Raw genomic sequence first — 22,799 nt, 5'->3', positions numbered from 1 at the left:
CTTTTAACCCATTTTTGCTGCCTTTTGCCTTTGTTTTACCACCATTGACCAATTGTTTGCTGCTAGTCACATTTTTTTCTTACTTTATTACCACTTTTTTACCAACTTTTGCTACTTCATTTTGGTATTTTAATCCCATTTTAGATATTTTCCCACCCATTTTTGCCATTGTTCACCCAGTTGGCTATTGTTATTGATACTTTTAACCAACTTTTGCAATGTTACATCTGTTTTTCCACTTTTATCCTGTTCAAAACAATTATTTTTCTCAAGTTTAAACTGATTTCCTCTGTTTTTGCCTTGATGCTTTCTCAGTGACAGCTCAGACCCTTACTGAAGTTTTAATGCTGTGTGCGAATGTGAAGATTACTCAGTTTGAACCCGTTTTTAAAGCGTTGAGCATCACAGAGTTAAAGCACATCACTGAACAACAGTGATTTTTGCTGTGGCTCAACAAAAAAAGACCAGTTCTAAAGGGGGCTTATAATTTAGACCCTGGTAGTTTTTGTTTTTTTTGTAAAATAATTTTGTTTCTGTGTCTAAAGTAAAATGATGTACGCATCCAAAATAAAACTAGGATGTTTGTAAAGGCTGTGTTAAAGTCCCCTGCTCTGTTTAACACCACTTGGGAAAAGGTGAAATCATCATTGGTGGGCTAATAATTTTGTCATCTGTTAGTGCATCAAAGTGAAAACTTTTATTAAAAAACAAAAGCAGCTGAATGATGAAAAATCAACAAGACAGACAGCAGAGAGATAAGAAACGTCTTGATGAAAGTTAAAACACAAATATGAATTTGAAAGACTTGAATGTTTCCCTGATTGAAACGCTGACTTTGAGGCAGAGAGCCGCCCTGATTGTGTCTGGAAAAACTTAAGAAAAAACGAGGCACTCCACTCTTTTGATGCTGACAATGTGATTACACGAAAAAAGATGTTTTTCCCACAACAACACTGTTTTTAACAGCTTTGACTCAACAGCAAATGTCACTTTTGATGATGTTTTTGTACCCTTCTGTCTCTAAGCTGTTGGAAAGCCAAGAGCGTTTTTGTGAGAGAAAAGAAGTGCGTCAGCAATAAACATGGATAAAAACAAGAGTGAGGTTAATCTTTTTAGAAAGTGTAAACTTTGGCTTGATAACATTCCCCCTGTGAGATATTAAGCTGATTTCATTAAAGCTGGATATTCCTGTGTGTCCTGATTGTGTTATATTGTCCTCTTATTAGAGACAGGTGGGCTCATGCAGGATGATGGTTCTTTCTCGCCTGCTTGATCCACTCTCGAAAATACTTCACCTCTAACGCCCGGGCCTGGCGGACAGAAGGCGGGTCATGATCGTTGCTGTAGCGGAGGTCCAGGTGATGCGCTCCGTCGGGAATCATAATGGAAACTAGAGAGTCTGATATGTTGTGAGTCACTCCGCCGGCTGACCAAGGGTCAAGTCCTCCATTACTGCAAAAAAGCACAAGAGCAGACGCAGGGCAATGGAAATATCTGTTCAGACACCTGAGAGGAAAAAGGTTTGCATTCAGGGCGCTATGTGCCAGCAACAACACATTTACATAAACGGTGATATTTCTGGTATTAATTTTTATATTCTTGTGATAAAACATGAAAGAACTTATAAGACTTATACAGTCAATTGTAAATCTTGAATTTCTTGTTTTAATGATCGTGGGAAGCCAAAATTGTAACTGAAATTAAAACTTATTAACTCCTGAGACCTGAGCTGTTATTACAATGCAATTTTAGTTTCTCCTACTTATCTAGGATACACAGGAGGCCCTGATGATTTTGTTCCCACTTGGTCAAAATTTCCACTAAAAGTTCTATATTTCTCAGAAATTATCATTTCCAAAATCCACACATATTCTCTTAAATTTCAAAGAAATTACCTAAAATTTCTGTAAAAAATTCTTAAACAGAATTTTAAAGTATTCCATAAAAAGTACCCAAAACCATTCCCACTCCCCAAAATTCCATGAAAATTATGGAAAATTATCCCTAAACATCCAAACAAATTACCTGAAATTTCCATTAAAAATCTGGAAAAAAATCAAAGGTTTGCTCTTCCGAAGTTCATGATCAAATTCCAAAAATTTCAAAACGAATTCCCCTGAAAACCAAAACAAATCCCCAAAAATGAAAAATACATTTCTAAAATAATCCATAAAATGCATAAAAAATTTAAAACAAATCCCCCCCAAAAATACAAACAAGATTTCCAAATTCAAATGAAAATGCCCCAAAACTTTCAAAACAAATTCCCCTAAAAACCCAAATCAAATTCTCCAAAATTACAAATGCATTTTCGAAATTTCTATGAAAATGGCTTCAAAATTTTGGACGGATTTCCTCAAATAGATTTCCCAAATTTCCATAAAAATGCATGAAATATGAAAACAAATTCTCTAAATCTTCTATGACATTCCTGAAAATTTCATAGAAAATTTACTTAATGCAAGCAAATAACTTCGCTGGATGTTAGGAGGTTAAAATTCCCAGCATGATCAAATGTCCTAAATAAAAAATTTGGCACAAAATAAATCTGTAATAGTTTGAGAAAAGCTTCTGATTCTTCTGGTATTCAGTCTGATGTAAGACAGATGTTTGGATTGAGCTACAGAGTCCGTTCTATTTCATTTAACTTTCATGCACTTCTGTGTAACTCGTGTTCTGCTGCCCTCTCTGCATCAGAAGACACAGATCTTCTCACTTTCTGGCATTTTAGTAGTGATGTTTTACCTGAAGATGATGTTGCTGTGAGAGGCGATGTCCTTCCCGCCGTAGACGATGCCTGCCCAGTCAGCTCGAGGCTTCACACCAAACATGGCGTTACACTCGGCAGAGAAAGCCTGAAAGTTCCACTCCTCTGGTTCAAACATGTCCTGAACGCCGTCTGTACACATGGGCATGACCATCTCTGTGCAGGCCTGTGGATGAAGGATTGGACAGGTATTCAGTGTGACAGGTAAAGCTGCTCGCTGACACATCTGGTCTGCTGTTTATTCCACATGTCGAAACCAATCCCTGCGCTTTGTGTCAGCACACCTGGTAGAACCAGCCGAGGAAGCCCAGGCTGCTGGTCGCTGTCTGAGATGTGTTGAGACACGGAGAGGTACCAGTGAAGTTGTAGTACACCTTTGCTGCTTGGGAGACTCCGTGAAGCAGCTTGTCGTCAGACACAGAGGAATCAAAAGCAAGATGTTTGCACACCACCTTAAAAACATAAAACATCCACGTTATCAAAAAAAAATTGCCGTTTTACTCTTCCCGGATTTTCCTTCAGTCCATAACAAGTTACTGTTTTTCTGTGGTTAAATCAGTTTTATAATCCTCAAAGGAGGAGTTCTTTATTTTCTTTCAAAATAAAAGCAGTAATGTGTTAAAACATGAAGTCAATTGCCTTTAGGACAGAAGAAAAGTCCAAAATAGAACAAAAGCAGTTTTTAAAAACACACTTCTACTTTTCTTTTGGCTTGCATGTCATTATTTAGAGAGGAGGGCAAAGAAGAGAGCCTGAAAGAGGGATGAGAGAGTGGGGGAATGACATGCATAAAGGAGCCACAGGCCGAACTTTAACCCTGGCCACCCATGTACATGGGACCTAACCACTAGGCCGTCTGCACCCCAAACTAAGAGATTCAAAGGCAGCATATTTGAATTGCAAAAATGCAACACACAAAAAGTGTGATGCATCACAGTTAACTTCAGAATATTATGAGATTAATTGTGATTAAAAATCATTCAACAGCCCTAATATTTACTAAACAGTAAATCCCTACTTTTGCTCTGTGGCTGGATCTCACATGATGAGGGAGAAAAGCTGTTAAAAGTGCCCTTCCTGGTTCACACTTTGCAAGTAGCTCATGTCACAAATCAGGAAGACCAAGAATAAAAACAGTGGTTTAATGTTTGGTTAAAACACCGTGAGGAGTGCTGTTTTTGTTAAAGAGTTCATAATAAAAATTATAATCATATTAATAATGAAAAATATATTTGAAAAGGTAAGCAGCAAATGTCTGCCTGTCTGCTCTGTGGTCATCAAAATTAGACGTACATATATTTTTTTTATGGAATCATGATTAGCAACATCATGACTATTAAGTTGTTTATTTACAAGACAAAGACTCTGGATTTCAGAGTTTAACCTGTAGGATATCTACTAGAAAAATTGCAATTCCTGAGTTTATAAAGTCTTAAAATTTGACAATAGAAACTCAAAAATGTCACATTTTAAAAACCCTACATTCACAATGGTGTTAGGTCAAAAATGTACAAGAAACCAAAGTGAAAATGGTGGTTGGATTTTTGACTTTATAATTCTAAAATCACTAAGTTTTGGTTCAGTTACATTTACAGCTTTTAAAGTAAAAATCCTTACTTTTTCTTGTAAATAACCAACTTTTTAAACTTGAGAATTTTGAGATTTTTCTTAAAATCAACGAATCCTCTTTACTATTTTTTTTTCAAGAGTGGCCCTAATGCACTCATAATAATGTGTAGTTTATACATTGATTTTTATTAAGAACAAGTGTATGTGGGCCTATTTCATTCAGATTTTGTCAATAAAAACAATTAACATTGATTTGAATTGTATCAAGTGGGTCCTGGGGGCTTAGCTTTTCTCAGACCCAAATTGGGGGGTTAAGGAAAAATGGTTGGGAACCACTGCAATAGAGTATGCAGGAGTTTTGAAAAGTGAAAACAAGAAAATACCCAACATTGGGCTCTGATGACTTCTATTTTTGTTGCTGTGGTATGAAATAGGCAGTGGTAGACTTAGCAATTTTGGTGCCCGAGGTGAACGCCAACATGGGGCCCCGGTGTCCCATATTTTTGGGAAGACTGGAAGTAAAATAACCAAATTAAAAAGAACACTGTTCAGACGTGACAAACAGAAAATGCTGGATAAAAGCAATTTTTATAGTGCTTTTTATCATTGAAATTTTGAGCTACTGTGCTTTTGGGGACCAAATGAAGATGCTGTGAGTTTGATGTTGTCCTCACACTAAAGGGCTGGTTTCTGTTGCTGTGTATCTGTGAGCCATTTGTTAGAATCTTGAGATTCTCTTATTACTAAACAGTCTATAACATGACTATGTTTACTTCATATTTTGTGTTTTTAATGTGTGTCAACCCCTTAAAATACCGAATGGCCAGAATATAGCCAGTCCAGGAGAAAGGGTTAAGTTATGTGTTTGCTGGGCCTCTTGTAGCCCAAGGTCCCAGGAAATTGCCTACTTTTGCCTAATGGTGACGTGTACCTCTGAAAATGACGTCTTTAAGTCTTACTAGTACCATATCATAGTTTAAAATTCCAGTATCTTTACAACCCTATTTTAAACAACATTAAAGCAAAGGATCTAAAGCTCTGAATCTGTTTTGTTTATCCAGCCATCTCTAAGACTGAAGATGGTTTCTTATGGCCCATAAAGTCTTTCCACATAAAAAGTGGTGGCGCCTGATTTGCATATGAAATTCCCTGGAATGAACTTGAATTTATTGCTCTCATGTTGGCACAAGAGGCAAAACTTCTATTACCTAAAGCCAGTGATCTAAATGATTTCAATTTAAAAGTACTTACTTCTGTTTTGTTTGAGCACGTTTGATTTCTCTGAATTAATAGCGTGGATGATAAATATTTGAGTTTGAGCTTTTGTTTCACTTTGCTGCGTGTTGTTATGGTTGCAGCAGCAGAGTTGGCTGCGGCTGTTGTTCTGCGCTCTTTGTGAGGCAGGGAAACTGGGCTTTCTTGTTTAGAGGTTGGAGGGGAGCTGCGCTGGTGTGGAGTCTGTTACTAAGGCTTTTGTCTGCCGGCCGGGGAGGAGTTGGTGGTCGATGGATGAGGAGGGCCACAGACATGTCCAACCAAAGATTTATACCGTGAAAAAAAACACTGCAATTGCTCCAAAGCATCTTCTCCTTACTTTTCAGATAGGATTAGGCTTATACATTCATCTCTGCCAACAGATTTCCCTCCTCTAAGCCCTCAATACCCCGTTCTCACACTCACTCAGATAATCACATTAGCTTTGTCATTAAAAAAGCTCCTCTTTGCACCCACTGCCTAAACCGCTTAAACCACCCATAGGGGTCGCATACATTAGAGGCAAGGAGCCAAAAAACTCAAAATGACCATTTAGTGTTTATTACACCTTACACGGTGCTGTGGAACCGACGAGGTGGTGAAATGAGAAACAAAAAGCAAAAAAAAAATGGATCACATGAGTTAAAGCTTTGTTAGGAGATGCAGTTTGGGGCACTTGGAGGGAAGAAGCAAACAGAGCTGGGGTCAAAAGAAGGGCTCGGTTTATGCACGTGACATGCCAAGGTGACTGGGAGGAATATACTGCAGTCCATAAGCCCCCCTGGAAAACAGTCGCTCCACCTTCTTTAGCTCCTTTTAAGAAATCATATAGTTTTATAAGTCTGAGACACCCTCTTAAATGATGGTACGTTTTGTATTTTGGCAAGTAAAGCAAATACTTTTCCCATGAAGTGTGTGGTGAAGTATTTGTTACAGTCTCATTCAAATGAGAGTGGTGATTCTTTGTTTTAATGGCCTATGAGCCGCTCTGGGCAAATGCCCTCTCTCTGTGGTGCCATGTGAGCGTCCTAAGAGGAACACCTCAGAGATCTGACGGAGTGTGCAAATGAAAGGACCATTGGTGCCACCGAAGAAAAGAACGGTGGCTTACTTGTAGCTTCTCATCTAAAGAATACTTAAAATCTAAAAGAAACTAGATCCTTATGAATATTAATGAAGCTAATTGACAGCTGTTGTAAACAAAAGCTGAGGAGACCACAACAAACACTTGAAACACAATCGGCTACATCACACATTCATTTTAATTAAGGACAATCTGTCGGGCCAAATCAGCCGCTTAACTAAAGGCAAACAAAAATTAAAGTTCCATTTAACTAAGACTTGGAGTTAAATCAATATGAAGTTAAACTTGAATAAAAGATTCTGGATCTCTTGCTGATACTTCAAAAACACTGGCACATTTTTGAAAGCCTGCTTTTGCATATTAAACACAGTATTTTACTGTACTGTCAGGTGCCTGGCAAAAACAACAGGAAGGCCACTTGGAGTGTCTGGGGACCATAACCAATAACACATTTTCATTCAAACCAAACCAGCATGTGTTTGCTACAGTGCTAGGAAAACTTTACGCTCATCCTAATTTCTTAGCTTTATTGCACATTTGTCACACTTTAATGTTTCAGATAATCAAACAAATTATAAAATTAAACAAAGATGACCTGAGAAAATACAAAATGCAGCTTTTTTCCATTCTTTATTAAAGTCATTGTAAAGTGAAATCCAAGCTTTGTGTCTAACAACACTAGATATGTTGGAATAAGGTTGCTGTAAACAATAAGATCTACTGCCTTATCTGTCTGACAGGATTATTGATTTTAAAAGTTTTTCACCTCTTTCGTAGCAAGGTTTAATTTGGGCAGGGCAAATATAGCGCCCCATGATGTCACCAGGTGCAATGGGGAACTACCCTGCCCCCTTAACACTACAATGATTTAAAATCACTGACCGGTAAATCTACATAGTCTGTTGTTAGCTGATGTCACTGCCTTCATTGAAAATTAACAGCCAGCTAAATGCTGTGCTTCGGTTCATTGTGAGGTAAATTTGCCAAATCTACCAGCTACAGTAGTCTACAGGTCAATGACAGAATCCTAACAGAGAGATTTGAGCCACAAAACAGACTTCTGTCTGCTCTGGCATAGAGTCAGGCAGCTGCACTCTGGTGATCGTTCACCATAAGGTCAGGGGTCAGGCTAATTGCTGGAGAGCTCGTCTATTTTTCACTTGAACCAGGTGCAGTAGGAACAAACATCTTACCTTCTGAAGGTGTATTTTAATCCACATTTTACATGTCTTTAGTCATGGATGATTAAAAGAAGCGGACTGTGGCTTTGTCTCTCTCAAAGCAGCAACAGTTCAGTCCCTCCTATCTGCTCGTGGCGCCATGCTAAATGTTAGTGAAGTATCTGATGATAGACACGTTCTTTTCCTGCCTAGTCTGTCACAGTATAAGTCGCCACAATAATCATCTTTTGGGATTTTTATTTTAAAGGGCAACAGCAGGAAAGTGAGCATTTTCAGCAGCAACTTAACAACAAAGATGTCTCATAAAGGGTAAAGAGACAATGCAGAAGAAGAGATATAAAGAATACCTTAAGATTTAAATACAGGATGAAACTGACACCTTTAATTTCTGAACTGTCTGTCATGACATAAATGTGATTGTTTCTCTGGTTGCTCAAAAAACAGAGTTGTAACATGGCAGCATAGCAGACAGATGGTTCCTCCATTCAGGTTGTAGCTTTTTTAAAATTTTGAGAATATCCTATTTCTCATGAGTGGGTGCGGCTAGAAGTTTTTCATGACTGAGGCCTGTGGGTTTTTTGATTTATTGGGTTCCTTTGTGGCCTCTGGGATGAGCTAACAATGCACTCATGGAGTAATTTTGGTAGGCCTGCCAATCCTGGGAAAATTCACCACTATTGCAAGTTTTCTCCATTTGTGGATAATGGCTCTCACAATGGTTCTCTGGAGTCCAAAAGCTTTAGAGATGGCTTTGTAAACATTTCCAGAGTAATAGATGTCACTGACTTTGTTTCTCATCTGTTCTTGAATCTCTTTAGATGGCAGCATGATGTGTTGCTGTTTGAGATCTTTTAGCCTACTTCACTTCATCAGGCAGTTTCTGTTTAAGGGAATCTTTGATTCAGTGGGTCTAGCAGTAATCAAGACTGGCTGTGGTGACAGAAATTGATCTTAGCTTTCCAAAAATGTGGTCAATCACAGTTAATTCAGGACTTAACAAGGGTGGCAATGGCTTTTACATGTAGGGCCAGGTACGTTTTTATGTTTTTTTCCTTTGATAAATTAAATCAACATTTAAAATCAGCATTTTATATTAACCTAAGCTATCTTTGTTAATATTAAAGTTTGTTTGTAGATCCAAAACATTTAACAAATATACAAAATAAGAAATCAAGAAGGGGTAAATCCTTTTTTTGTATTTAACTAGAGAAATAGTGTGTGGATGTACCTGTATTGGCCAAGGAGGAAGTGGCTGAAGGAAATTAGCCTCGTAGGGATAATCCACCATGGCCAAGTTCACCCAGGTCTCCTGAAGCCAGTTCTTGAAGCCCACAGCATCATTCTTGTTTTTCAGAGGAGCACATAAACTGAATTCTTCTGACAGCCACTGAAGACCGGCAGCTACTCCAGAAAGGGCAAGAAAAAAAAAAAAAAAAAAAAAACAGAAAACACATAAGATGTGAATTCATCATGTTAACTGCACCGTCCACATCATTTACAGCTACTGCTGTCTCTCTTGGGTATTTAAATCTGACGCTGACGTAGATTTTCACAAGATAAACCACAGTAAACTGCATTTAATGACTACAGCTCCCATGGGACTTCACAGAAGTGATACTTACAACCTAATGACAGCTTTAGCTGCCAAGGGCTAATAAAGAGGCATCTGTTTCTGTGGGCATCTACACAGAACACTTCAGCACCAGGTTTTATGTCTTCCATGAAAGCATGGTCACAGAAATCCTCATGACAGAAACAACAATAAAAAAACAACCTAACAACTTTAAAAGTTATCAAATTGTGACTTTACCCTTCTTTTTATGAAAAATGACTGAAGCTGCTTCATTTTTATTCATACTTCAGGTGGTCATAAAAATATTCCAGTACAATGGTACTGCAAAGCACCAGAATTTGTGTGCGTGTTCTTCAAAAAAAGCTCAACATACAGTACTGTACAGAACATTTGGGCATATTTGGGCCAAAAACTGAGACTGGTGTAAGGACTGTACTGGCGAAGAAGCCCGCCCGAGGGCAGGACTGTGTGGGAAGAAGGATTGACACAACCCCTGTCGTGCTCTGGATTTCCTTGCATATTACCAGGGCCATGGGAAAATAATCTGTTGAAAAAACAACAAAGTCCACAAATTTTGGGTGGAGTCAGGTGTGCAGCCTAGAGTACCATTCATGCAGGTACCATATGCCGCTAACCCCCTGGTCACGCTGTGGATGTCCCAAGGGCCCGATGGTCTCTAGGTGTATTACCAGATATGAAAAGGCTTGGACAAAAGAGATGCCATTGAGTTTGACTTGAAACGCATGTGTTTAACTGTGTCAAGCCTGAGTGGCCATCCTCCCCCCTCCAGTCCAGGTTTGTGGCCCATCAGGCCCCGTGGTGAAACCTTAGCGCCCTACATTGTTTAAACTTAAGAACACACATACGACACGTCTATGTGAAATAATAACATTTCCTCTACATCATCACATAGATTTTCTTGATTTTGACTCTCTCTGGTGAATTAATCACACAACAATATAAATTTTCTAATAATTATTTATTAGGGTTTTTAACGTGATGTTAAAACCCCTAATAAACATGATGAACTGATGTATGATGGATAAGTCATGCCACTTTTTATAAAACTGAAGTAGGTAACTCTGGCATAACCTCACCAACTCTGAGGTGCATATAGGATGAAGAAATCCTTCATGCCTCTTTTTTAAAAGGATTTTTTTGTTAGTTTTTACCTTTATATAGATAGGACAGCTGATAAATTAGAAAATCAGAGAGCTAAAGCAGGAAGTGACATGTGAAAAAAAAACCTCACTGAGTTTGATGCTATTACCTTATGTCATAACTGCTGTTTTGGAGTTGCTTTAATAGCTAAAGAAATTTCAAAAAGATTACCTAAATACCCAGACATGTTTTTTCTCACATTATCTGAAATTAAAAGTATTCTGGGGCCGGATGGTACGCCTTTGGGGGCCAGCTGTGGTTCCCAACAGTTGGTGATTTCTGCACTAGACCATCAGCGCCACTAGCTATGCCACTGATAAGAACAACTTCTACAAGATTGTGGACAAACAACATCAGAATCTTCCTTTGTTTTTTTAGTAAGCTGTAATTTTTTTAAATGTATGTGTGCCTTTTTAGTATTCATTTTAAAATTCTTATCTTTTGTTCAGTTAAGGTTTTATTTGTTACACTGGGGCTGAAAGGGGAACTTCTCTTTGAATTCAAACTTAACTAAAAGGCAAAATCAGGATCATGCTGGAGCAGGATCTCCTCTCACTCCAATGCCGTCCTATTTAAAGCAGATGTGTTTTCAATAAAGCATTTAAACATAATCAGTCCAATCTTTGATTAAAGCTTCCAGGAAGCCTGTAGAAAGATATCTACTTTTTTACTGCTGTTTTAAAAACCACTGATAATAGAGATGGAAAGTGCTTCTCTGTTCAATAAAGCTTACTCTTACAGTTTAAGATTGTGATAATGGAAAAAGTATCAAGGCACATTTTCTTTCTGTTATCTGAGCAGAATACTAAAGACCGAAGATAATCTGAGATGTGCAGGTTTTACCTCAAAATCTGTCATCTGTGGAGAATCTCCAGACTTTATACCCAACAGCAGTGCAGGTTTTTAGCATCAGTGCTCTGATTTCAGGCTTTAATAGATTGCTAATGAATCTGTGCACCATATGGGAAGCATGAGGAAAATCTTGAAATGTGCAAGACTTTCACATTCGAGATAAATCAGCCCATCGAGATTGCACCACTCACCAGTGGAGGACATATTATTGATGGCTTTCCACGACTTCCTGATGTTTGCATCACAGTTGTAGCCACTTTTGGCAAAGTCCTGAGTCACTACTTTGTAGAAGTCACCGCATGGTACCATACCCGGGAACTGCCATATTGGTGCAGAGGCTGCCAGAGCCCTTGGAGACCATAAGAAGTAAACTTTTAGACCATTTTTTTCTGAATAATGTTTGTAGTATGTTTGCAGAACAGTTACAAAATCTGTATGGGAGTCAACAGATCACTACAGTCTTACCCAACAACTATATTGGGGTATTTCATCCTGAACCAGGCAGAGAGCATCCCACCGTAGGACCCTCCCACAGCGATGACGGGACTGTTCTGAGCTCCAGGTAAAGTGCTCTTCAGGCTCTGAATCAGCACTGCAAAGTCTGCAAGGGCCTGCTCAGAGGTCAGGTAGTTCAGGTGTTTGCTGTCCTGCAAGAAGAAGACAAATTTTGTTGTAAATTTACAGGATGACTTCTCCAAAAGCATTAAATCATATACTCTACTGCCTGTGAGACTGAGATTTCTCCACTACTTCACACTCTCTTTGGAAATCAGACTACTTTAAGCATATTTTAGAGATTCATAAGTGCATCTTCACATACACTGTAAGACTCTTGTCCAAATGGCAGAGATTCTCCATAGTAGCGATGTTCTGCAAAAACCAGCATGGCTCCCAGCTCCTCTGCAATTTCCCACATAAAGCCCTGCAGAGAAACGATGACAGGTGTTGAATCAGTCTGAGGATTATGAACGGTATGAATGCAGTGTAACAGATGGGATGTTTACAGTATTGTTGCAGAACCAGGCGATGTCGCCTTCATTTCCAGTGTAGAACAAAATGGGTCCTCCCGGCTGCTGCCAGTGTTTGTCAGCCAATAGATATCTCTGTTTGAAGGTGCCGTCCTCAAGGAATCCAAAATGATCAATCTGTAGAGAGAAAAAAAAAGAACATTTATGTAGAATCTAACAAATGACCTGAAACAGAAAGTTATGGCACAAAGTTTAGACAGCTGAGCTGGACCAGAACCCAGTATCAATATAGCTTAGTGGATCATATTTGACACACAATTTTGAGACTGATGTGTCCTCAGTGGCATTTTTTACCCTGAAAATCCTTTTGGAATCAACACTAGATACCTGCTGCGTACAAATAAACCTCCAAGGGACAGAAAGCACGCCCCATAGGACTTTAATATAAAACATCAAAAATGGCTGTCATCAGTCAGTTGAAAAAATGTGGTTTTTATGGAAATGTTGCCCATTTTCAAATGCTAAGGAAAGAAAAACATTAAAACTACTAGACTGAGGTGATAAGAACTACCGCCACATATCACTGAGAGGTGTACAATTGCCAGACAGTAAAGTGGTGGATCAAGATAATAGGCTGGAATGGATTTTTTTTTAACATGGTACCGCCAAAATGTGTTCACTTTATTTTTAAGTACACGGTTTAAAGAAGATCCCTCAAAACAGTCTTTAGATATTGTGTTCACAAGTAAAGGGTGAACATGAAGCCCAATGACATTGAACTTTAACCTCCACAATCCCCAAAATAATTTCATCCTTGATTCAGAGTGGACATTTGAGGAAAATCTCTCAAAGCTTTCTTAACAAACAGTACTGTGCAGAACTTTCAGGCATGTTTGGGCCAAAAATTGAGTCTGAAGTAAAGGCTTGTAACAACGAGTATCAACATAACCCCTGTGGTGCACTGGATGTCCTTGCATATTACTAGAGAAAATAATCTTTTGGGAAATAAGAAAGACCGGAACTTTAAGGCAAAGTAAGGGGTGGATGTGGCAAGTATGCATGGCCTATGGTGCTGTCCCGGCAGGTAATAGGATTGCAACAAGCCCTTGGTTGTGCTGTGGATGTCCCAAGAGCCAGAAAAATGCCGGTGGTCTCTAGGTGAATCAATAGGGGTAAACAGGCCCAGGCAGAACAAATGCCGTCAAGCTTGACCTTGGCTGCTGAGTGACACCTGTGTCGACATGTTTCGAGCTTGACTCTGGCTGCCTTCCTCCCCTCTCCAGACCTGGACTGTGGCACATCAGGTCCCCTGATAAATCCCTGTGGCCATACATGCCTAAAACTTATGCAGATGACTGTATTTCCTAAACAATAAAGGCCTGGGCTTAGAAGAAGACAGAAACATGATGCCTCTGGATGTGACTACAACCAGCATGAAGGCATACATTTTTTCTATAAAATTACACAAATCAATTTATTTTCTTATGAGTATTTAAGAAAAAATTAAAGGCAAAAAAACAACAAAAAAAAACAAACACATGCAACATGTCTTTTAATTTCAGCTTTTTTAAAATAATGTCTTCAGATTTCAAAAAAATGGACAATAATTTGATGGTTCAGGCCTTACATAGTAAAACATACCAGAGTTAAACTATATTTTAAATGCTATCACGTGAACATAAAAAAATGTAATTTAATTCCTGACCTCGAGAGAATCAGACACAATTTTAGTCAAAAATATTATGTGGCAAAAAAGTTTATTACCACTAATATCTAACCAGCCAATCACATGGTAGCAGCGTATGCATTCAGGCATGACGTGGTCAAGACAAAGTGCTGAAGAAACCACGGTTAAGTATGGAGAAGAAAGGTGATTTAAATGTCCTTGAATGTTTCAAGGTTGTTGGTCCTATTTTTCACAAACTGCTGATTTACTGCCTTGTTGATGGCAGAGGTCAGAGGAGAATAACCAGACTGGTTCAAGCTCAGAGAAGGGCATCAATGCCTGAAACAGTTGTTAAAACTGAGACAGCAGAAGGGCATCTCTGAAAGTGCAACATGTTGAAAAAGCAGATGGGTGACTGCGGCAGAAGATCACAACGATGCCACTCCCTTCAGGTAGGAACAGGCAGGCTCACCTAACACCTAAGGACAATAGAAATGATGGTCTGCTCAAACGTCAGCAGAACTTGACCATGTCTACATGCCTAAATGCATTGCTCATTGCCATGATTGGCTGATTAGGGATTTGAAATAATGAGCAGTTGAACTGGTGTACCTGAAAAAGCGGCTGGTCTATTTATCAGTGTTAAAGCTGCACACAATGCATTTAAGAGAATGTACTCCAACTAATGCAAAGTGTTCAGAGACCCGATGTGATTAGTGTTCATCTGGCCCTGTACCAACTGTAGGCGTGTGAAGTGACAGTCCCAAGGTTTGATTTTAGGGTAATTAGCCCCAATTTGTATGAAAATATGTTGGAGCCTGTTTAAGGGATGCCACATTAGTTCCACTTTAGATGAGCTGTGAGATATCCTTTCATCAAACCTCGGGGATCCTGTGTGCGTTTTCTTCTTTTATGTATTTTCCCTGCATTCTTTAACAAACAAAAGCAGAGAGAAAACCAACAACTTCAGAGAGCAAGACGACCCCATGAGGGTGCTTGGTTATCCCATCCTTGAAACAGTCCCAAACACTTAATACAGAACCATTTTTGTTTTGTTTTTATTTTCTTTTTCTCCCTCATCACCCACTTCCCTTCTCAGTGGAAACAAAGACGGCAGCAATTTTATGAGCCAATGACAGCAAAAAGATTCTGGGGCCTCAATGTGTTTATTCAAGCCTCCTCTTTAGCTTTTGGCAGAGTTTTTAAGTGTGAGGGAACCATGAGACCACTTTATGGGAAAGTTCTCCAGTTTGGCTGCAAAATATGCACCAGTGGTGATGAAGAAGCAAGGGTAAAGTTATAGTTTTTTAATCTAAGCACTGAATCAGGGCTATTTCATTAAAAACCTTAAAAAATGTATTGTTGGCTTTCTAAGGATTACCCATTAGTAGATCCTAAAGCAAATAAATCAGAGCAATTTTCTCTTGCCATGAAAAACAAACTCCCAAATTTAACTATGTAAATGCCTGAATAAAAGGGGTTCAATATATATAGTAATTCACCAAAAGGACCACCGGTGAGTTTTCCATCACTCGCACCCACTCAGTATGCTCCTCACACAGCCTATGAGACTGCTTTCATAACAAATCCACACCCTAATCAGTACTGCCACCTTGTGGCCACTGTAGGCATCACTAGAGCCGTTCAATTAAAATTCATTTCACATCGTGCACATCTACTGGAACAGTGCTTCAACTTTTTTATAAGAGGGAAGAGAGAGAGAGAGAGAGAGAGAGAGAGAGAGAGAGAGAGGGTGTATCTGTCGTGTTACACTTCAGCAAACAGACATGAGGGAACAAAAAAACAAAGCCCAAGCTTCAGTAAACGCCAGCAGTAAATTTAGAGGATGGTAACAGACACTTCCATTCATTGTCCGCAGGCAAAAGCAGCAGAGAGGATTTCCTCTGGGCGACTGGAAGATCACTTGGTGCTCTCTTCTCAGCAGCTCGTCCCACAGAGAGCGCAGAAAAACGCGGCATGATTGATCTCTCTTTTGTGAAATCTGCAGACTTGTTGCTGACAAAGAGATGTGGATAACAGAGAATTTTGTTGCTGTGCTTGTCCAGAAGAATCACGCGGCTTCTTTTTGATAAATAAATGAATTAGAGATAAACATCTGATAAGACAATGAGGGTCAGAGGGGAGGAAATGGTGTTTATCTTGATGTCAGTGTGGCTGATTAGACAGGAAGCCGTGGGTTGGACCAGGTGTGGAGCATTGTCCCCTCATCCGAATGATATCAGATCAGACACGCAATATAACAGTAGGTCAGTAGGATGTCAAATGCCACAGCTAAAATGTCTCGGTTATTGTGCTGATGAATGGATACTAATTCAATCCACAAAAATATATAAATGTATAAACAACGAGAGCTGCAAGCACTACTGAAGGGCCCTCAAATTCCAGTGCATGTCACAAGCGCAGGTATGGGAATAGTTGAGTGTGCTGCTTCAGATTCTCCTAGGATTGCTACTTTGAATGAAAAATTTTTAAAAAAGGACAGGACTTTATATATAAGAGGTGTTACAGACTTCTTCCGGTAGGTGGCACAACAGCAAAACGTGTAATAAACATTTAAATATGCAGAAGGGTGGACCCTGATAGTGCATGTGAGATTTGAAGCAAATCAGAAATTTCATTGAGACTATTTGTGAAACGGTGCGATAATAAATTGCTCTTCCATTGTCACTGAGTTGTCCTTTGATAAAATATGTCAGTGTTGTGGAAAGACACAAACAGATATTTAACCAGAGGTAAACTTGTTCTTTGCTTGTCTGGACATGATACATATGTGTACCAATTTTCATGCATGTAGCCCAAACTTTGTGGAGGGTTCTCAAAAACAGGACTGATATTTCTGCAAAATTTGGTGATTTTTTGAGCCTCTAAGACCTCCAAAATAGCAATTCTTATGACAGAAAATTAATAGAAGAAAAATACCTACAGATACAATAGGCTCCTGTGTATCAGGAATCTATTTACCATCAATGCTGCAGAAATTTATCTATTCACTGTAACTCTAATGCTATAGGAAGGCTCTCTGTGGTAAAATAGTTCCCCTCTTATGCATACTTGCAATAATTTATCTATTTACTTTTAATAATAACAAATTTAATCTATTTACCATATTCAGATAATGCAAGTAATTAATCTATTCACTTTAATTAAATGTGTTAGAAAGCTCACTGTGGTAAAATGCCTCAGTTCATGCATAATTGCACTAAATTACTCCCAGTGCTAATGATCAATTTAATCTATTTACCATACTCAAACACTCCCTTGTATAAATCTGCCCTTTTTCTTGCATTTTTTTATACTCTGATCATGTCTAGTCATCATCCTCTTACCCGTTGCACATCTTACAACCACACTATTAATGCACACTGACTTTTATATACTAGAAATAATACCTAAAGAACTGGTACATAATTACATGTTAATTTTTCATACTTTTTTCTTGTATTTAAAGGTCACATATTTTACCATTTAAAGACAAGTTTATGTTGTTCTCAGAGGTCCCCAAAACATGCCTGTGAAGTTTCTTGCTGAAAAAACACTCCAGTATAGGATTTTTGAATGTCTAAAATCCTCTCTGTTTCAGCCCTGCTCAGAATGAGCTGTTACTGTGCCTGTGGCCTTAAATGTTCATGAGCTGTCTGACTCCGCCCCTCACAGGAAACAGATGTGGCTCTCCTGATCCTCCTCCCAGGATCAGGAGAAGAGGGCGGAACTGTCTTCCAAGCAGCGAGGGCCAACCAAACCTGGGGGCGGTGCTAACTCCTCACATGACATCATGAGGGGAAAATCTGAGAACGGCTTGTTTTAGCACACATTTTCTGAAAGGTGGAGAAAGAGAAGGGGGTGGGGGATGGATTTTTCTGGTTCTTGGGGGGACTGAAGACAGACCAGTGGCACATATTTTTGTTAGACAAACCTGAAAAAGTGTATTTTGCATAATAGGTGACCTTAAATGCTTAATTCCTGTACTCTGAGGGCAAAGCTATCTGGAGTGAAATTCCTTGTAAGCAGACTTGGTCATTAAAGCTGATTCTGATTAATGAGAAAAAAAAGAAAAGAAAAAAAAACTTCTACTTTTGTATGCAAGCACATTCAGAGTCTGTACTCCCTTACTTTTACTTGAGTAAAGGAGTTTAATCAGTACTTCTACTTTTACTGGTCTTATTTCATACAAAGTACCTGTAATTCTACCTAAGTACAGAATGTTAGCACTTTTTCCACCTCTTGTATATTAATTCCTGTCCTTGACAATTAAACCATAAATAAATAGTCTAATAAAGTGAAAGAATGTCCTCTCAGGGCTTCTGTGATGGTGCACTTTGTTCAGGTATGTACCTGTAGTGTATGTAGTTCCATCAAAATGTCTGAACTGCAACATTTTTCATGCAATAAATCTGACTGGCTGAAATTTACTAGATTTTGGTAGGGTACTCATAAAGTAGGTGGAGATGGGTCCTGAGGAATGCCAGCTGAGAACCACTGGATTAAATTTTAAGGATAATTGTTGATTAATATTGTGATGTCTGTATTTTAGACTCAACATGTTCAGTCCCTGAATATGAAGCACATACAGAAGGAACTCTATCAGAAATAAAGCAGGGTTTGGCTGTAGTAGGGTTGTTACAATACCAGAATATTTACCTCAGATTTGATACTAGCAATGCTCAAGGTATACTGATGTAGGTTTCAGTAGCATACTGACAGAAGCAGAAGTCCTCTGCACCTATTACTGGGAACCTTCCTGTTTTCAATTACCGTTAACAACAAATTTATGCAACTTTTGCAGAATGTAGGAGTTTTCTTTAAATGTCTAGCACTGATTCATTCCTTTCCAAAGCACCTGTCTGATATATGCAAGGATTTTTAAGGGTTTGGATCTTTTTTTAATACTAAAGCTCAATGAAGAATGGGAATTTGATTTTTTTTAAAAAGCAGTATCCTGGCACTGATGGCTCCATTTTTAGGTCATGCTCCATGTACAGACGCTTGTCTTCCAAGCAGGCGGCCTGGGTTCATGCCTGACCTGTGGCCCCTGTTCTGCATGTCGTCCCCACCTCTCTCTTCCTGCTTTCCTATGCTCTCTACTATCCTGTCCTCTCTGAATAAAGACAAATAAAAACCTACAATAACTCTTTAAAGAATGTCAGGAATATTTTGATAACCTCAGACTGCAGTGCTACCAACTTGACACAGATGCACAAGTTTCTGGAGCATGTAAAAGCACAATCATGACCTCTGTTTAGACTTAAATTACTGTTTACAGCCATGGAGGGTGGAGTGCATGAATGAACTTTAACTGCTTATTGACCAGGTAAACAGTTGCCCCCACTCATTGTCTGATAATAGTAAATAATTAAACTCTACTGTGTTTACTTCTCACACCAACATCAGGACAGTAATAAAGACACAAGCTCAGTCTTGTGACAGTGTGAGTCAGCTTCACAAATCACTGAGCGTGATGCTATGATAGAAACCTCTGCACACCCTCAGTGTGCAATTTGATGCTCCATGAAGTAACAGTAAACGGGGAAGGTAAAGGGCTGAATGAAGATCTCTCAAACCTCCCTGAGGTAGAGCGTTTCACATTCACTGGGCCCTGGAGACCCTTTTAGGCCTGGAGCCAGGAGGGACAGCTAAACTTGTGCTGGTAGGAACAGAGCCAGCTGTGATGGTTTCCCCTTCACTACAGGAAACAAGGGGGAAACACCTATTGTCTGCAGACACAACACACAAACAGCTTTTACAGAGTTAAGTGCATTTTAGAAAGTGTATGCAGAGGCAAGTGATTATGGAAATAACAAATCCAAATGATGCAGTCAAAAATAAAACTAAAAAAAGGCAGGAGTCATGACATACTTCAGGAGACATCTTGAAGTGTTTAGTTCTGCAAAGAGTTAGGATTATTGCCATGCACTGACATGAAATGTAGTGTATTTTTGTTTATTATAATATGTTTTATAAAGATAAATAACTTTTTTTTTATAAGGGAATGGATTAGGTGCAGTATCAGTGTCAACACTGAGCCTAAGTGCTTGTAATCATTGCCAGTACAGTGGGCTAAAGTATTTTGCATCATGATGTTGGTCACTTATAATTTGCAGGTTGGCAGAGTTAAAGCCATGTCTGCAGTTTGGTGATGTTCTACCATAAATGAGGATGACTACAGTAGAGCACACTGGAAAGTATGAGCTGCTAAAATGTTAAAAAGGGGGGTGAGGAACATCTGACGAAAATAAACCTTTTTAATTAAGTATTCAGATTTCTTTTCAGGGACAATAGAGTAGCAAAATCTATCTGTGCATCCATATTTTTCATTAATACGACTGTAAATCTTCACACTAGGAGAGGTTGAATTAAAATATACAAAAGTGAAGTGAAAGAGAAAGAAGCTAAAGAGGGAAACGTGTAGCAACACAACAGTGGTGTGATATATCATTTTTCACAGTCTTAAAAATAATGATAAACTCACCCTCTGGTCAAAATAAAAAGTCTCATAGCTGATGGGGGGCTCCGTGGACTGAGGTAGCCCACCATGCCTGGTGAAAAGTTGTGATTTGAGGGCGATCACGTGCAAACAGCCGAGGCACACCGTGAGGATGCAGGTAACCACAGCTCTGTTCAGGACCTCCATCCTGCCTCAAGCCTTCACTCCTGATCCTGTCAGACACTTCTCACAGCAAACTGATCTTCAGCTCCAGATAATCAGGTCGCATGATCTCTCCTCCTGCTAGCTGTGGGAAGAGGAGACCTGTCCCGTCAGAGAGAGGAAGTGAGACTCGCCTGTCAGCAGATCCACTGAGGTGTAGTCAGACAGCGTGTCAGCTAAATTTAGCAGCAGAGCCGAGGACGCTCTCTGGCACACACTTAACATCAGATTTAACGTCTTTCAAACAATACTACAACTTTCATTTCACTGTGGTCGGCTAGTGTTTGGAGAGCAGATGGTTCAAGCTGTAAATAAGCTCGCAATGGTCGATGGGAGTCGGAGTCTTGAATGTGGATCAGGTTTCAGCGGTCTCTAAAAGGAGAAGGATCAATCTTACTTCAACAGGCCAAAAACATCGTCCATTAAAGGGGCCTTGATGTTCACACAAGCTTAAAATGCTATGTCAAATCACAGTTTCACCTTAGCTTAACTTAATGTTTTTATTATGAAAGTCTCTACCGGAAATGACATAGCCACGCTGGGAAATTGACGATTGGTGCCACATTTTGACAAAGTAATTTTGCTTCAGCTCGCTTATAATTACCAACAATTACCCACAACTTTATTGATTTATTTATATGATTGTTTATCAATAACGTCTTTAGTGTAAATAAATTTTACTTAAATAAAATATTTATCATCCACCATCCACCTTTGCTGGTTTCGTGTTGTCTTATCTTTTGGTTTCTTTTGATCAACCCAGCACCCTTGATGTTTTATTTAACATACAGCAAATTTTTGTTTTCTGTGTATATTTCATTTTAACATTATAACAGGAAAAAAAAGCTGTTAAGTATGGTGCCGTTACCTCGGTTAGCTTTACTACATATCCCAGAATGCTTCAAGAGGAGGGTAAGTTTCCAAGGAGTTGCGCTAATAAAGCGATGTGGGGAACATATTAGCTGGTTTGAAGTATTGTAAAGTGAAAAAGATAGATATCTATAATATTACGTCACATAACATTATGTTAAATATTACCTAAAAGTATTATCAGAGTGATAGAGGTGGGGAAGGCAAACACCCATCATGGATGTGTTGCTTTTCACTGTATTTTACCCTGATATAATGGTCTGTTAATGTCACTAAGCCACTGTTTTGATTGTTAGTTCGTTTGTTTGTTTGTTCATGACATTGTTGTTGCCCATTTTTATAACCTTTTTGCCACTATAGCCCTTTGTTGCCACACTTAGTACATTTTTGCCAATATTTTACACCTTTTACCCATTTTTGCCTCTTTTTAACCACTTTTCACCATTTTCCGTTCACTTTTTGTTACCACTGTATGTCCTTCTTAAACCATTTTTGCTACTTTTGTCCCATGTTGTGTCTTTAATCAATTTTGACACGTTTTAACCTATTTTCGCACTTTCTAACCACATTTCACCACTTTTTTGACACTTTTAACCCATTTTGCACCCTGATGTTTCTCACATTATGATTAGTCCGACATTCGTTTGCAAATGCTTTCGTTCAATGTGGCCGTCCACACTGTAAACATCACTTAAACTATGTATTAAGATTATGGGTTTAAATTCAGAATAAAGGCTAAATTGTAATACAGAATAAATAAGGCCAATAAATGTATTTGTTTCTGTGATAAGAGAATTTATTATTTGGATTAAATATAAAATATGGTTATCACAGGCTAACTTTCAAAGGACCATGCTTTTTTCACACCTCCATGGCCCCCCTTGTTTGGCATGGTGCCAGAAAGCTCTCCCGTTATTCCCTTTATGGGCTGCCTTGCTTACAACCTAAGTGTAGCAATTTCTTTTACACCATCTGAGGGTTAAGGACACCAATATTAACAAACACAGTGAATATAAACAATTTATATAGCAGAGAAACGTAATCTAGATGACAGTTTTTGCTAGGTGAAGATGACGGTTGACTTTATCATTTAGAGTAACGATTGGTGCTGCCCTCTAGCGGCCACGAAGAGAAGAAGTCTATTTAACGAAATAAGCTAACGTAAATTAACAACAGTACAGAACTGTTCC

At 38.8% G+C, this 22,799-nt stretch overlaps 1 protein-coding gene across 1 annotated transcript; it reads right to left on the bottom strand.

Moving 5' to 3' along the window:
- Positions 1 to 351: 351 nt before the first annotated feature.
- On the bottom strand, positions 352 to 21,077 carry LOC121526809 (prolylcarboxypeptidase (angiotensinase C)). The gene is made up of 9 exons (XM_041813563.1): positions 20,563 to 21,077; positions 12,446 to 12,586; positions 12,262 to 12,363; positions 11,907 to 12,088; positions 11,633 to 11,790; positions 9,084 to 9,256; positions 3,052 to 3,219; positions 2,746 to 2,933; positions 352 to 1,452 (listed from the first exon to the last, which is right to left on the bottom strand). Exons 1-9 carry the CDS (start codon positions 20,722 to 20,724, stop codon positions 1,239 to 1,241), a joined length of 1,488 nt encoding a protein of 495 aa, XP_041669497.1. The 5' UTR covers positions 20,725 to 21,077; the 3' UTR covers positions 352 to 1,238.
- Positions 21,078 to 22,799: the final 1,722 nt, after the last annotated feature.

Source organism: Cheilinus undulatus, linkage group 2 (assembly GCF_018320785.1).
Source record: "Cheilinus undulatus linkage group 2, ASM1832078v1, whole genome shotgun sequence".
In the NCBI taxonomy this organism is placed as follows: Eukaryota; Metazoa; Chordata; class Actinopteri; order Labriformes; family Labridae; genus Cheilinus; species Cheilinus undulatus.
The sequence above is the reverse complement of the archived record's forward strand: the minus strand, read 5'-3'. Positions and strand labels throughout refer to the sequence as shown.